The sequence below is a fragment of the Corythoichthys intestinalis genome, chromosome 18 (genome assembly GCF_030265065.1).
Source record: "Corythoichthys intestinalis isolate RoL2023-P3 chromosome 18, ASM3026506v1, whole genome shotgun sequence".
Lineage (NCBI taxonomy): Eukaryota > Metazoa > Chordata > Actinopteri > Syngnathiformes > Syngnathidae > Corythoichthys > Corythoichthys intestinalis.
This window is the reverse complement of record NC_080412.1, coordinates 22,313,014-22,328,314: the sequence shown is the minus strand read 5'-3', so window position 1 is coordinate 22,328,314 and position 15,301 is coordinate 22,313,014. Positions and strand designations below refer to the sequence as shown.

The window sequence follows — 15,301 nt, the reverse complement described above, 5'->3', positions numbered from 1 at the left end:
GGTTTGTAATAGCCTTTAACCCTTAGATGCATAAGTGGATCAAAAATGACCCAGTGAGGTTGTTTTCTTGTACCGTAATTTTCGGACTATAATCTTCTACTTTTTTCCTTGCCTGGTACACCAGACTCACCGCTGTTCCAGCTATTGAGTCTGGCCACCATTCAGCGGATACAATTTCCAGGGCGGAGCAAACCACAGCAAACAGACAGGGGAGTGGACCAATCAGCGACGGGCAGACGTGACGTTAGTAAAACGAGGGCAGGACGAGGGACTTGCGCGCGGAAGTAAACATACGAGGAGAGCGGAGTTTATTCAACATGGCTAGCGTGAGACAGACTGTTGTCAATGACTCGTGTCGATGTGTTTTTGGTAATTTAAAACTGATTTTACCGTGGATTGGAACATATTCTCGGCTCTCCTGTTCACCATCTGTGTTGTTGTGGAGACGACTTCCGACGCGCAAGAGTGACGTTACTCGTTAAGAACACGTCACGCAAATACACGAATCTGATTTGTCGATTGATTTTGTACCTGCTCGAGAGGCCGTTAATGGGCTGGTTCCCAGACTTTTCTCTCAGTGTTTGAAAAATACAGGGAGAACAGTCTGGCCGTGCCAGGCAACTTTTTTCCCTCATTTTGAATCCTGTGGTTTATAGTCCAGTGCAGCTTATTTGTTTATTTATTAGATTGGTAACACTTTACTTGACAGCGAAGTCATAAGACAGCCATAAGACTGTCATAATAATTATAATTTACCACTATAATGGGCATTAATGAATGCATATGACAGATGTCATTAAGCGTCATCCAGCAGAATATGTAAATAACTACATTTATGTCCAACTCAGACATTTTACATCCATTCAAGTGAGATAATTTGCCGGATGACACAAAATAATTTATGTCATAAGCATTTAAATAATGCTCATGGCAGTGTCACGTCATAATTACGATGGTCGTATGTCAGTCTTATGACACAACTGTCAAATAAGGTTACCAAATACCATAACTAGCAATAAATGAAACAACTGGAACAGTAACTAAAGAAGCAATTAGCACAGAACGTAAATTTTGATTGCTATTTACATCTGTAGAGCAGCAATGCATGCTATGAGGCATGTTGGGCGACAACAGTGTGGACAGCAGGTGGCAGCAGAGGTTGACTGTCTCCCTCAAGGGAACAGTGATGGCCAAATGAAGCTTCTTGAAGCAATGGTTGGTAGTTTGGTGTTATGACAGTCTTATTATGCCACTGTCAAATAAAGTGTTACCGGTTAATATCTTTTGGTGTAAATATCTCATAATACAATGGGGACAGCTGCGGCTTATAGTCCAATGCGGCATATCTATGAACAAATGCCGTTTTTTGTCAAATTTAATGAGTGGCGGCTTGTCGTCCGAAAATTATGGTAATGCCATTTACGTTTTTCAATTACCTTTTATTCATTTGCAAAAAAAAAAAAAAAAAAAATGTAGTTTTTTATCACTATCCCAAGCTTCCATAAGTGGGTAAAAAATGACCCACATGAATTTTCTATGGAATATAATGGGAACTTTTATATGGGATTTTTATCAACTTTGGCTGTCAAAAGAAAAAAAAATTACTATGGACCACACATACTAGATATATCAGTGTCACCCCTCAGGAAGACTTTTTTACACAGGAAGAGCTAATACGTGTAAGTATTATCTTCATCTAATATTTTATGTTTGTGTCTTTCATGATTGTTGTTACTACTATTTATCAAAAAATTAGCCTACTTCATAACTCTCTAACACTAGTTACCTAAGTTAGCTAGCGTTACTGTATATGTACACTGTGTATGTGTGTATTTATTTATGTACTGTAGCTCCATACTGATCTATTGAAAGCATTACTTTTATGTTTCCTTAACCAAGGTGCACTGGCTACTAGATACACAGCTGAAATGGTCCTACAGATGCTGGATGATGGAGAGGCAATATCGAGGTTGGACTTAGGGTCCGAAATATCTGATGATGAGGACTATTGCCCAGGTAACAGTGGTAGTCGTCCACCCGGAAGTCCAACTGAACAGGTTCAATCTGACTCACAAGATTCTACTTATATGTCCTTTGAAGAAGAAAGTTTCCAAATCATGGCCAATAGAAACAGTTTGTAGGGCTCTTACTGAGCAAGTTACCTCCCACCCAGGGCATCACACTGGGCCTGCACAAGGGCTTAGCAGCATTGTTTTACCAAAAGAGCTCTTCATCACTGATGATATAATACAAGAGGGGATGAAGTCTATTGCAGTTCTTGTAAAAAAAAGAAAAAAAATCAAAAAGTGAAAAACAAAGATATTTCAAAGATGAAATCATTCTTGTGGGGTCCTAAATATTATACTAAATATTGTACAAGTGATTATTTTGAACCAAAATGGCATAAAAACACATTGATACTAGTATGGGTCATTTTTGCCTTCTACTTATGGAAGACTGTAGGGTCCATTCACTTGTGCATCTAAGGGTTCAGAATATATAGAAGATGAAATCCCAAATAAGCAATAATAATCTATACCTCTCTTTGTTGATGACGGACATGACAGGCATGGGATTTAGCATCTCCCTGCCCATGGTCCAGCTTTGTCTGTAGATGCAGTCTTCTGGTAGTTTAATGGGTGGGAGACACTGGCTGGGTAATGACTTCAATGGCGCAAACATAGAGCAGCCAACAAAAGCTTGGCAAAGCTCTGGCTTGTACACAAATGAATAGTCCTGCAAAATGGAAATAATAATCTAGTGTTAAAATTATTGCCATACATGCCCATACAATATTTTTGAAGTTGAGGTGAGTTGAATTTGACTGCTGCACACTTGCGACCAATGGCAAATCCAGTGTTAATTTTCTAGTCTTTTATCACTTAATTTTGGCCATAACTATAAATTCTAGATAATGCAGAAATTCAACCGTTTTCTCAGATGAATGACATCATTGGCTATAAAAAGTAAATCTGTCTCATTAATTGAGTCCGTTTTGATATCCTCAGCAATCACATAAAACACAGACTTGCTAATAGCTCACCTTAATCTCAGAAGGCTTTGGACTACAGAAACTCTCCTCCACTTCGATCTTAAAGTGACCCCCGAGAGACGAAGTTCCGTCCAGCGTGGTCATACCAGGGGTCGGTTCCAAGCTGCCGTACTCTTTGCTACACATGTTCATGGGTGAGTAGCCCATAATGTGCTGCTCAAGCGAGGGAGGAGTGGGAAACATCTGGTGCAGGTCTGCTGAACCTGGGAGAGTGGAGTGAAAACAGAACAGTCAGTTGACAATAAAAAACTCATTAGGGCTGCAGCTATCGATTATTTTAGTAGTTGATTAATCGATGAACTAGTTAGTTCAAATTTATTGAGTAATCGGATAAGGAACATAAACAATTAAAATACCTGAGTTGAGCCTCAAACGGTATAAAAAAATACATAAATGAGGATCTATGTACAACAAAAGGACAACTGGCTACCTTTCATGGCAAAAGTCAGCTAGCTTAAATTCTATAAAATGCTTACGTTTTATTTTTTTACAATGCTCTCAACAAATGGTTCAGACACATATTCCCGCAAATAACGGCTCAATATACTTATAAACTAAATTACGAATGCATTAAAAACACACATTCGCTCAAACAAAAACTTTGCTGTTGGTCTTAACAGGGAGCAGCTGCATTCACCCATGTGAAATGAGGCAGACCGGAGGGCAGTGTATCCACCCAAATCAATAAAAATAAATGCAAACACTTTCAAAACAAACCATTATAACGCCACTTTAATTAAACGAATACTCGAAGCAGCAAAATTGAATTCTAATCTTCTTTTCTAATCGAATATTCGAGTTAATCGATTAATCACTGCAGCACTAAAACTACCATAACACAGGGTTCCTTTCATTTCAGTGCAAAAATCAGCGAGCAAAGCAAGGTATCTGCAAAAATTTTAATGTAAAAATTTAGCTTTTCAATTTTTTTTTTTTGCCAACTAATATCAATTATTATAGCATTAATGCCAATTTTAAAGCTGTAGGAATTAACACTTGAAAACAGCAACGATAATTTTTTTTTTTTTTTTTTTTTAAAACCCTGTGGAAGACAACAGAACAGAAAAAAAAATAAACAAGATCATAATTAGAAAAGCCAACATTTAAATAAATTTTTAAAACTTTTACTTGCTTTAATGATTTAAAAAAAGAAAACATTCAAAAAAACAAATGTCAATTCAAATTCTCCATAGAAAATTGAGTACCTTCATCACACAACATATCAGTCAAACACGCTACAACTAAACTTCCAAAATGAACTTTCTAAAGATTGACTTCATTTGATCTTTTCTCCTTTTAAAGGCCTGTATATACTGAACAAGAAAGGGGAATCAGAGCAAAAACAAGAGCAGCTTCTGTCCTAGCCATATAATTTCAACAACTTCACAACTCATGTGGCGAGGATGTCACTTCTGCAACAGGAGTCATGTGGGGCAAGGCTGAAGCATACTCCTAATTTAACCAAATACTGCTATGGTTATAACCTTAAAAAAAACCTGATAAAAATTAAATTTAAAAAATAAACAGCAGGAGCAGTGCAAGAGCACATTGATATTTTCCCCACTAGGGGGCTAAGACTAGGGTGAGTATAAATCATTTGATGGACACAATATACAGTCGTCGTTGTCGTTTCCGCTTATCCGTTTCCAGGTTGCAGGGGCACCAGCCTCAGCAAAGAGGCCAAGAGAGCCCTCTCCCCTGCCACTTCCACCAGCTCGTCTGGGAGGATCCCAAGACGTTCCCAGGCCAGCCGAGAGATATAATCCCCCCAACGTGTCCTTGGTTGGCCCCGGGGTCTCCTGCCAGTCGAATATTCCTGAAATACCTCCCGAGGGAGACGTCCAGGGGGCATCCTAACCTATCCGCGATCTTGTTCTTTCGGTCATTACCCAAAGTTAATGGCCGTAGGTGAGGTTAGGAATGCAGACTGGTCAGTAAGTCAAGAGCTTCGCCTTCCAGATCAGCACCCTCTTCACCACGACAGACCAGTTAAGTGCCCGCAACACTGCGTAAACCGCCCAAATCCACCTGTCAATGTCATGCTCTTACCAATCCTCACCCGTGAACAATATCCTGAGATACTTGAACTGGGACAGGCACTCTCCCCTGACCTGGAGCGAGCAATCCATCCTTTTCCAGTTAAGAACCATGGCCTCAGACTTGGAGGTGCTGATCCTTATCCCAGCCGCTTCACACCCCAGCGAGAGCTTGAGGTCGCTGTGCAATAGAGACAAGAGGACCACATCATCTGCAAAAAGCAGAGATGAGATCCTCCCACCACCGAACTCGACTCCCTCCACTACACGGCTGTGCCTCGAAATTCTGTCCATGAAAGTCACGAATAGAAACGGTGACAAAGGGCAAACTTGGCGGAGTCCAACCCTCACCGGGAACAGGTCCGACTTATTGCTGGCCACACGGACCAGATTCATGCGCCAGTGGTACCGGGACTGGATGGCCTTTAACAAGGGGCCATCCACGCCATACTCTCGGAGTATCCTCCACAGGGTTCCCCTGGGTCATAAGGCTTCTCTAAATAAAGGATAAAGAGCTGGTCCCTAGTTCCACGGCCAGGACGAAAACCACATTGTTCGTCCTCGATTCAGTACCCTGGCGTAGACTTTCTCAGGGAAGCTTAGGAGTGTATGAGTAATGTATGTACTCTAAGAAAATGTTGTCATTCCTATGAACTTTGATCAAAACATTTGGTATTGTATTAATATGAGATGAGACTCTTACTAATGCATGATACTGGATCCAAAGTTGATGGCTTTGGTTCCTTGTTGCCAAATTTCTCATCTGTTCCATTTACCGGCCGCCTGGAACCAGGCTGTAGAAAAGGGAAAAAAAGTATCTAAGCACCTCAGTATCAGACAGAAATACTTTCCTAACTCACTGGTGAAAAAAGATAAGGACATTTCCTAACTAACCCCTAATTCATCTTCATCGGAGTTAAAGAGGTTGTCAAGGTCATTGATGGACACCACTAGGTCGGTTTCATGGATGAGGCTTGTTGAGGCTATTCGGTTGTTCGCAGCTGAACGCTGAGGATCTGCAAGCAAACATTTGAGATTCAAGAATTAAAACTCCAGTTTCAAAATGTAAACAAGGAAACAAAAATCATTAATTATGTTGGCGGCAGGGGTCGCGTTAACCGAATATTTTCCGTCGTTGACCGGTTTTTTAAAACGGTGACGGATAAGCTGAAGTCCATCCGTCATTTTGACAGGTTGCAATTCACACCCCAGACCACAGGGTGGCGAGTGAGCATATTAATTAGCTATTGTCTCTCTTGATGCATGACGTCGTTGGCCTTACTCGGAAAAATGTCAATGCAACTGAGTGTTTGCCTGGCACGGCCAGACTGTTCTCCCTGTATTTTTCAAACACTGAGAGAAAAGTCTGGGACACAGCCTCTCGAGTAGGTACAAAATCAATTGACAAATCAGATTTGTTTATTTGCGTGAAGTGTTCTTCACGAGCAACGTCACTATTGTGCGCCGAAAGTCGTCTCTACAACAACACGGATGGCGGGAGAGCCGAGAATATGTTCCAATCCGCGGTAAATTCAGTTTTAAATGAGCTAAAACACATCGACACGAGACATTGACAACAGTCTGTCTCGCGCTAGCCATGTTCAATAAACTTCGTTCTCCTCGTATGTTTACTTCAGCGCAAGTCCCTCGTCCTGCCCTCGTCGCTTTGCAAACGGCACGTCTGCCCGTCGCTGATTGGTGCACTCTGTTTGCCTCTTGTTAAGCTTGTTCGGACAGAATATTAATTAAAAATGAATGAAAACAAAATACTATTGAATATGTCTTTATTATCATTTAAAAAATTTAAGTGACGGGTAAAAATAGATTATGACCGGATTTTTATGACACTGTCAGTCAAAATGACAGACAACGAAAAAGTCTAGCGCAACCTCTGGTTGGCGGTCAGTTGAAGTTTAATATTCAAAGGTAAAACAAAGTTATTTTTTTGCAAAGGAGTAAAGTTCATATTGACAATCGTGAATACATAGAAAAGCTGCTGCCAAGTTGAATTCATCGGATGTGAAAAGAAAACAAGATGCAAGAAGTTATTTAAAGATTTTGAGGTCGCCCAAGTGATTATGTTTCCATATAACAGCAGCCAAGTCATGCAAATAAACAAGGATACTAAAAGAAAAACCAACCCTACCATCAGCTGTATCCGATCCTCCATCTTCTCCCTGTTACAAAGTAAAAGAAGAAACAGTTAGCGGCAGGAAATACAATACAGAGTTAAGTGCTCAATTAAACCATAAACACATACTACTGAGAGTTACTGTACATGTGTTTACTTTATCGGAATACAATACAATATCTGATAGAGCCTGTTAGAAATTAAAGTATATTTGATAGGAAATCACTGGTCATAAACCAAACAGAAAGTGAAACATGTGAAATTAACAAATCAATACATCATAAAATGAGATCAGTAATGAATGCTGTAATAGCAATAATGAACACATTGGGGAATTGCACAAACAGTAAATGGCGAGAAAGGACAGCTATCCTCTGCTGTTCCAAATGGGATTTCCAGTGTGGATCAGAGGGAAATCAAGATCCAAGGAATAGCTTCTCAGGCTCCTACTCAGACATCAATATTTGGGAGGCCTTGCCTTTAAAGTGCGCGTGTGTGTGTGCGCACGCTTAACAGTTCTTGCTTGGGAACAGGAATGTTATGATCTACTGTGGCTATTGATTTCATCACGCCCCAGGGTTTTTCTCTTCAGTAAAACAGGTCCGTAATAGTTCACAAAAAGTGTACAACCAGGGCCACAATCTATGTGGAAATTGGACGTTGGCTCCTAACTATTTGTTTAACCTTGAGTAGGACAATGTGGGAAGTTGGGTCTTTAATGTAATGACTATACTATAAATGAGAGGTAGAGGTAGGTATATCGGGGCGATATAAGTAGTTTTTCCCCAACGTCGGCCATTGGCCGGTTATAAAAGAGAATAAGCCCATAAAACAGGATTTTGATCAGGCAGGGCAACTGTGGCCACCGCTGACTGACGGTAGGATCCCAGAAGGACCCTGTAGCAGCTTGAGGGCAGGCTGCAACATGAAGCTTCAGGCTAAACTGTTTTGTAAATATTGGTAACTCTTTACAATAAGGGTCCCTTAACTAACATTAGTTAATGCATTTTTAGACAATAACAAATGTTTAAGTAACATTAAAGTAACAATAGAATAATTAATATAACTGCTTACCTAACATTTATTAATATATTAATTAACATGAGTTAAAGCATTAGTTAATGCATTAGTTCATGCATAACCAGACAGTAACTAATGGTTTGCTAAAATTAACAATATATATAGGCCTATATAGGGTTAGGGTTTGTTAACTTAAGCCTTTATAATTTCTTAGTTAAGGGACACATGTGCTACACTTTACAATAAGGGTCCAAAAAGCATTCAATAATGGTTAATAAAGGTTAGGGGGGGGGGGGGGGGGCTTACACATTTATAATTTCTTAGTTAAGGGACACATGAGCTACACTTTACAATAAGGGTCCAAAAAAAAATCAGTCATGCTTAATTAAGGTTAAGTAATACTTATGAAGTACGTTCACGTGAAATAATACCATATTTAAGGTTAGATTAGCAGCACTCAAGGACTCACAGAGTAATGTTTCTCATTTTAAAATGGCACAATCACTTACTAGTACCAGTATACATTAATAACTATTTATTAATGCACTAATAGTAGGGCTGTCCCCGAGCCAATCAAGTGATAAGAAATCAAGCCCAATCATATCATTTTTAAAAGATTGGAAACGGGTGAAAAAGATTGTTTTTTTTTTGTAGTACTAGTGAAATGCAGTGATTTATTTATTTTTATTTTTAAGCCTTAACTCATTGGCAGCCACTGACGGCAATAGACATGCGATCTATCTATCTACGTAATCAATGGGAGTGAAATAAGATCAAAATCATTCATCCTCATCAATCATCTTTTTTTGGTTTCAGCTCCACTGACGGCGCCAGACGTCCAATCCAGTCAAAATGAATTGGATGTCTAACACCGTCAATGGAAGCCAGTAAGCTAACGTAGACACTATTCCAGTGCTTCTCAATTATTTTCTGTTACACCCACTGCAGGAAGATGGAAACATTTCGGGACCCCCCCCAATTCACTGCTGCACGTGAAATGTATCAATTGTCTGTAAAATTATTATTATAAGTAGGTACACCTAAAGTATAACTTAAATAAAGTAATTAAAATGCTTATGCTTATGACAAATGTCATTTAGTGTCTTCCGGCAAACTATCTCACTTTTGACTATTTAATACTGAAAAATAAAATATTATAAAATCAAAAAATAATAATACATTCAAACTGTTTAGTAACATTAACTCTTGAGGACAATATGCCAAATAATTTGACGGAAAAACAAAAATTATTAGAACAATAACGACAGTGTCATTGGACAACTTTTATTTTTGTTGCAGGCAGTATCAGCTCCTTTGCTATGGTGTGAGGTTATTTTGCACTAAGCAACTTGGTATGCCACCTATATGATACTAACATTGCTCGCTGGTTTACTGATGTAACACTGACAAAGCAAGACAATTGTTGGCAATATTCTGCATGCTTTCACTGAAAAGAAATCATGCGGCTTATCATTGTGATTAGGGTCTGAGGTCTTTAAGTGACATCTTAATTGATTTGGCTTCCTGTTGTCCGCTGCAAACATTTTTAGACACAGTAAACAGACTGGTCTTTCCTCGTCTCCCACTGTATTAAAAGTCAAAGCCAAAAGCAAAACCTGACATACGCTTTGTCATATTTTCTCATCTTAGCTCTTCATGCCTCCAGTGCTTTTTGCTGTGTGCTCTTGTTTGGTTCCAAAATACTGCACATATTCTGAAAATGAGAGTGCCACTGCCACCCACTGAGTGGATGTGTAATTACACTTTTATTATAGAATGTTATTATAGGATGGCAATGGTCACATGCCCCACCCCAAACATCGCTCTGCCCCACTATTTGAGAAGCACTGCACTATTCTAATGAAAGGTTTTGGTAGCAACCTGTCGGTTACTTTCTTTTTTTTTTTATTTTAAACCGTGACACCTTTTAAAAACAATATGTTTATTCTTGGTGGGAGCATATCGATAACCTTTTGGGCTACAAAGTATCGCAAAATATCCCCTTTTCGATACATTGTCACACCCATAGAATATAATGTGCATTCAAATGAGGACCGATAATAGTCTTTTCATATTAAAGTTTAGTACACTAGTCACTTCACAATCAATCAAACACACAATCTTTTGGCACTTCAACAGAAAGCAGTTAATATTTGACTGACAGATAAAGAGAGAAGGTACTGGTTTCAGACTGTTGCTTGTATGATAAATGTGGGAACTTGTCAAAATAATGACTTCAGTCCTGTTCATTTTGCTTTCTTTCCATTTTTTCCAGTAACATCATTGCATTTAAGCATGTCAGCGAGTATGTTCCATTTCTTGGAAAAGAAAAACAGGGTAAACCTGTTTGGGAATATTAATGATCTTGATATAAATATCAGCTAACACACCAACCAGGTGGTTGAGTTATTTGGAAACCCTCTACTACAAGGTGCCTTTGAACTTAATTTGGGTTGGCTCCACTCAAAAGAAGAATACATCTGAGGTTTAATGGTTCATTGAGTCAGATTCTGTTTTGTGTTCAGATTACCGTCTGCAAAGCCTGCAGAACTGACACACATACTCTCGCACCTTCTCATGTAGACAAGCTCTCCATTTCAGTAACAGGTGGCCCTTGTTTGGCAGGAGCAAAGTTTAGGCTTACCGTACATTTACAACAGGAAATAGGCTACACTTAACAGTAAAAACAAACTTAAGGAAAACTGGACACAAAACCATTTGGTGTTCCTTTGATCTTAACACACAATAGGAATTTTTGAACAGCTTCAAGTTGCAATAGACTAGGCATGTGCCGGTATGATATTTTGACGGTACGATAACCGTGAGCAAAAATACCGCGGTTTCACGGTATCACGGTATTGCAATTATAGCTCCCACAAATTTTGAGATGTATGGGTTAAAAAAAAACTTTTTTCCATTGAACAGGATTTTTTTTTTTTTCAGACCATAGTTGCAAATTGGAACATGAATATATTGTTAAAATAAATAATCAATAAAAAAATATTTTAAATAAAATTAAACTAAATATAACTTATAGACTATACTCACAGCCACAGCTCAAGTTGCTCAAGATTAGAGCAAGAACAAAATAATTTCTATAAAAAAGTAAAAACACTTCTGAATACAATTTTTTAGAAATTTATACTGCATGACTTTTTTTTGAGGGTGGAAAAGCTTAAGTGAAGTTTCGCCATTTTCAGCCACTGTGTCAACTCTAGTCTACATGATGTCATGCCTTTGTGTTAAAAAGAACATAAAGAATTCATGTTACTTAAAAATGTATAAGTTCGTTAAAATGTCAATATTGTTGTGGAAAGGTTTCATCTAAAAAATAAAATAAAATAAAAAAAAACATTGGGAGTGAGACCTCTCCTTGATCCAGCGAACGTGGATTTGTGCTTAGGGTAAGATCATCTTTCGCAATTAGCGATCTTTGACGCTATCACTTTTTCCCCTGCATTCAAGCGACTCAAGCTTGTTTTCTCACTCTGCGGCTGTCACACTCAACGAAGTTGCTCTCTCAGGTAAGCCTAGGCTAACAATCATCTTTGTAAGCTTTTAGTAAGTTTTTATATTGAATTTGAAAGGAAAATGTGTGTTTTGTTTTTGGCGAACTTTTTCCATGGTGCTAACCTGTTGAAGCTACTCACATGGAAAAATCTAATTGTACAACATTTTAAATGTATTCATTTTGTATATTACACTTACCACGATTTGAGAGCTCAATAAATTGAAGAACAGTACGCCTTATATTTGGAGTATTTGTTTTTGGGTTAGCTGGCTGGCTAGCCGATAGCGTCACTTTCACACACAGCAACAAACGGGAGGGGGTGAGCGCTGCTGCGCCAAGCCGCTTCTGGCTGCATTTTTGACACAAGAAAAATAACGAATACCGTACTACGGTCTGACGGAAAATTTTAGTGGTTTTGAAACCGCGACGTTTTCACACCACGGTAAACCGTGAAACCGGTAACCGGCACATGCCTACAATAGACATAGGTAGTGAAAGCAGATGAGGAAACCAGTTATTTTTAGTGCAGTCTTGCACAAAGTGATGAATACAGTATATATTTCTACTTCTTCAGGCTCCTGACCTCGTGTCAACCCCTGTCAAAATGAGCAGAGAAGAGGTCGTTCCTTATCTAACCTTTTCAATATAACTAACAAACCACTGTTTCACATTGAATCAATTAAGAGTGGGGGCTGAACATTGAAAATGAGAGAGCAATGGCAAATCTGCATAATGACACGTAGCATTTGAAATTGCTAAAGAAAATAATCTAAATTGTTCAATGATATATTACAATTCAATTTTTTTGATTGACTTGATTTGACAATCTGTTCCATTTCACCTGAAGCAATCAAAAATAAAGAAGTTTTGATGTTTTTATACTAAGGCTGTTAAACGATTAAAATTTTTAATTGAGTTAATTACAGCTTAAAAATTAATTAATCGTAATTAATCGCAATTCAAACCATATATAAATTATGCCATATTGTTCAGTAAATTATTGTTGGAATGAAAAGATAAGACACAAGACGGATATATACATTCATCATACGGTACATAAGTACTGTATTTGTTTTTTATAACAATAAATCAACAAGATGGCATTAACATTATTATCATTCTGTTAAAGCGATCCATGGATAGAAAGACTTGTAGTTCTTAAAAGATAAATGTTAGTACAAGTTATAGAAATTTTATATTAACCCTTTAACACCTAAGCCTATTTTGGCCGAATTTGCATGCATTTGATGTTGCCTTTATATTTCAAAGAAAAAAATTGTTGACAATGGCCAAGTTGGGTCCCTTTTTTAAGGATACCTTGAACTTCATGTCCAAACTGTTGTTTTCTTCACTGACCAATTATAATCCACATTCTGGACCCAAAAAGACAAAAAAATCCCTAAATATTTTTTCAAAATTTGTAATGTTGATGTCCCATTGAGAACCAAACATGCTCGACCAACCGTTTTGAAGCTTGATAATATTTATTCTACTTGTTAGGATAAACATTCAATAGAAAAAAAAAATAAGATATGAATAGTTTTATGTTTGACAATTCAACACAAACAGCAAGTATGGTCATAGGCGTTTTTGGCCTTTACACATACTATGGTCAAAACGGATTATATACAGTGCAAAATAGTGAGGAAAAAAAAAAAAAATCATCTAACACAAAAAGGGTTTGGAGGATATCTCTATGTGAAGTTAGGTATTATACCCATCACCTTATCTAAAGTATATACGTACATGCAATCAAGCTTCTCGAACACTCATCTTTATAAAAATTGAAAAGATTGTAGTGAAGAAAATATATATATAACATTGACATAAAGTATTTTCAAAAATATTGACAAGTAGTTCAGTTCAATTCATTTTTTTCTGGCATACGACCCAATAAAGTTTTTTTGTTTTGTTTTTTGTTTTTTTTTGCGAACTCAATAAAGCTTCTGCATGAACAGGTCACGGAGCTGCGTCACACACAACGTCACACAGCCTACTCTTTCGCCGTTTGTGCGCTGCTGTCAGCCTGTCACTTCTACTCGCCGAGACGCCGACTCATCCCAAGAAAACAACGACAAATACGGCTGAAATTCTTCCTTGAATTAATGAAAAAATAGCTTGCGCTAAATTTAGTTTTAGATGCATTCTGCACGTTTCAAAGTCGCTCGCTCAAACCAACCGACCGTTGCTTGCTTCGCATGCCTTTTCCTTAGTTGGCGCCTCACTTGGAAATTTATTAAAAATGTCCACATTCGGTTCGTCCTTCTTGACATCACAACGGCTCTTGGGATATGTAGTCTTTTGTGCTGCTTTTGGTTTTGAAAAAGGACAAGAAATGATGGAAATATGGAGATAGATACATGGTCCATGCAGCGTTTTAATGCATATTTATGAGTGCAATAAAACTATAAAACTCAAATGACATTATCTCCCGTTTTTCTTGGTCGATTGACTTCAAATAAAAACTGGTGTGGACATCAACTTTTGTACTTTCAAATGAGACCAACCAGCGGCACGTGGGTGATGTAACAGCGTGGCGAAGCTTCAAAGACGACATGCGTAAACGCGTCTCTGCCGACATGTTCGGTGTTAAAGGGTTAAAACCCCTCTTAATGTTTTGGTTTTAATACAATTTGTAACAAAATTTCAATCAAAAAATAAACTAGTAGCTCGCCATTGTTGATGTCAAAAATTACACAATGCTCATTCATGGTGCTGAAACCCATAAAATCAGTCGCACCAAAGCGCCAGCAGAGGGCGACAAAACACCAAAAAACAAAAGTAACAAGTGGACATTACACTGTGCTGTCATTTTAATCTGTTTGAGCGGAATGTGCGTTAAATGCGTCAAATATTTTAACGTGATTAATAAAAAAAAAAAAAAAAAAAAAAATTAACGCCCGATAATTTTGACAGCCCTAATAATAATGTGATGATTAATTTGACTTTTTTCCCCCGGTGCTCATTCCCACAGCAAGGGAAAAAAAAGGAAATAAACACTTCTGGACATTTAAACAAAGAGGACAAACACATCCATTAGTTTCAGTGAGCTCTTAAACCTTACCTTATGTTTTTTCCCTGGCTCACGCTCCCCGCCTGCCTTATCCTTTTTGTTGGAAAATGTGAATTTCACATCTCCTTCCTCAAAGGCATAGGGGTCCACCTCAGGCTCGTGATCTCCATCAGTGATGGCGGCAGCCAGGTACTGGCTTTTTCTGGCGCGGTACATCTGAACGCGTTCATCAGAGACTTTCAGTGGGAATTTAGATATGGACATCACCCTAGGGAGAGGAGAAAATCATGAATATTTATTCCTTGTGTCAATTTCAAAAGCTTTATTTTCAACCGTGCATCAGAAATAAAGATTGAACTTGATTAGTGAGTAAAAAAAAAAATATATCAATGTTTGCTAAAGTACTGTGCCACTGCTTGATAGTACTTGTCAGCACTGCTTTGTGTTTATCAGCAGTAAATGCGATGGCAGCAATCGCAAACAACTCTGACAGCTGTCTTGGAGCAGCATTGGCTGCATGGTGTTTGTTGTCAGACAA

General features: G+C 38.2%; 1 protein-coding gene across 1 annotated transcript in view; it reads right to left on the bottom strand.

Annotated features, from left to right (window-relative positions):
• med13a (mediator complex subunit 13a) overlaps positions 1–15,301 on the bottom strand; it is a 167,903-nt gene that overhangs the window by 41,503 nt on the left and 111,099 nt on the right. Inside the window, exons 10-15 of the mRNA XM_057820128.1 lie at positions 14,815–15,031; positions 7,235–7,265; positions 5,983–6,104; positions 5,792–5,882; positions 3,044–3,255; positions 2,540–2,736 (exon numbers count right to left, since the gene is read on the bottom strand). Coding sequence (XP_057676111.1) covers positions 2,540–2,736; positions 3,044–3,255; positions 5,792–5,882; positions 5,983–6,104; positions 7,235–7,265; positions 14,815–15,031 — 870 coding nt within the window. The remainder of the gene's footprint in view (positions 1–2,539; positions 2,737–3,043; positions 3,256–5,791; positions 5,883–5,982; positions 6,105–7,234; positions 7,266–14,814; positions 15,032–15,301) is intronic.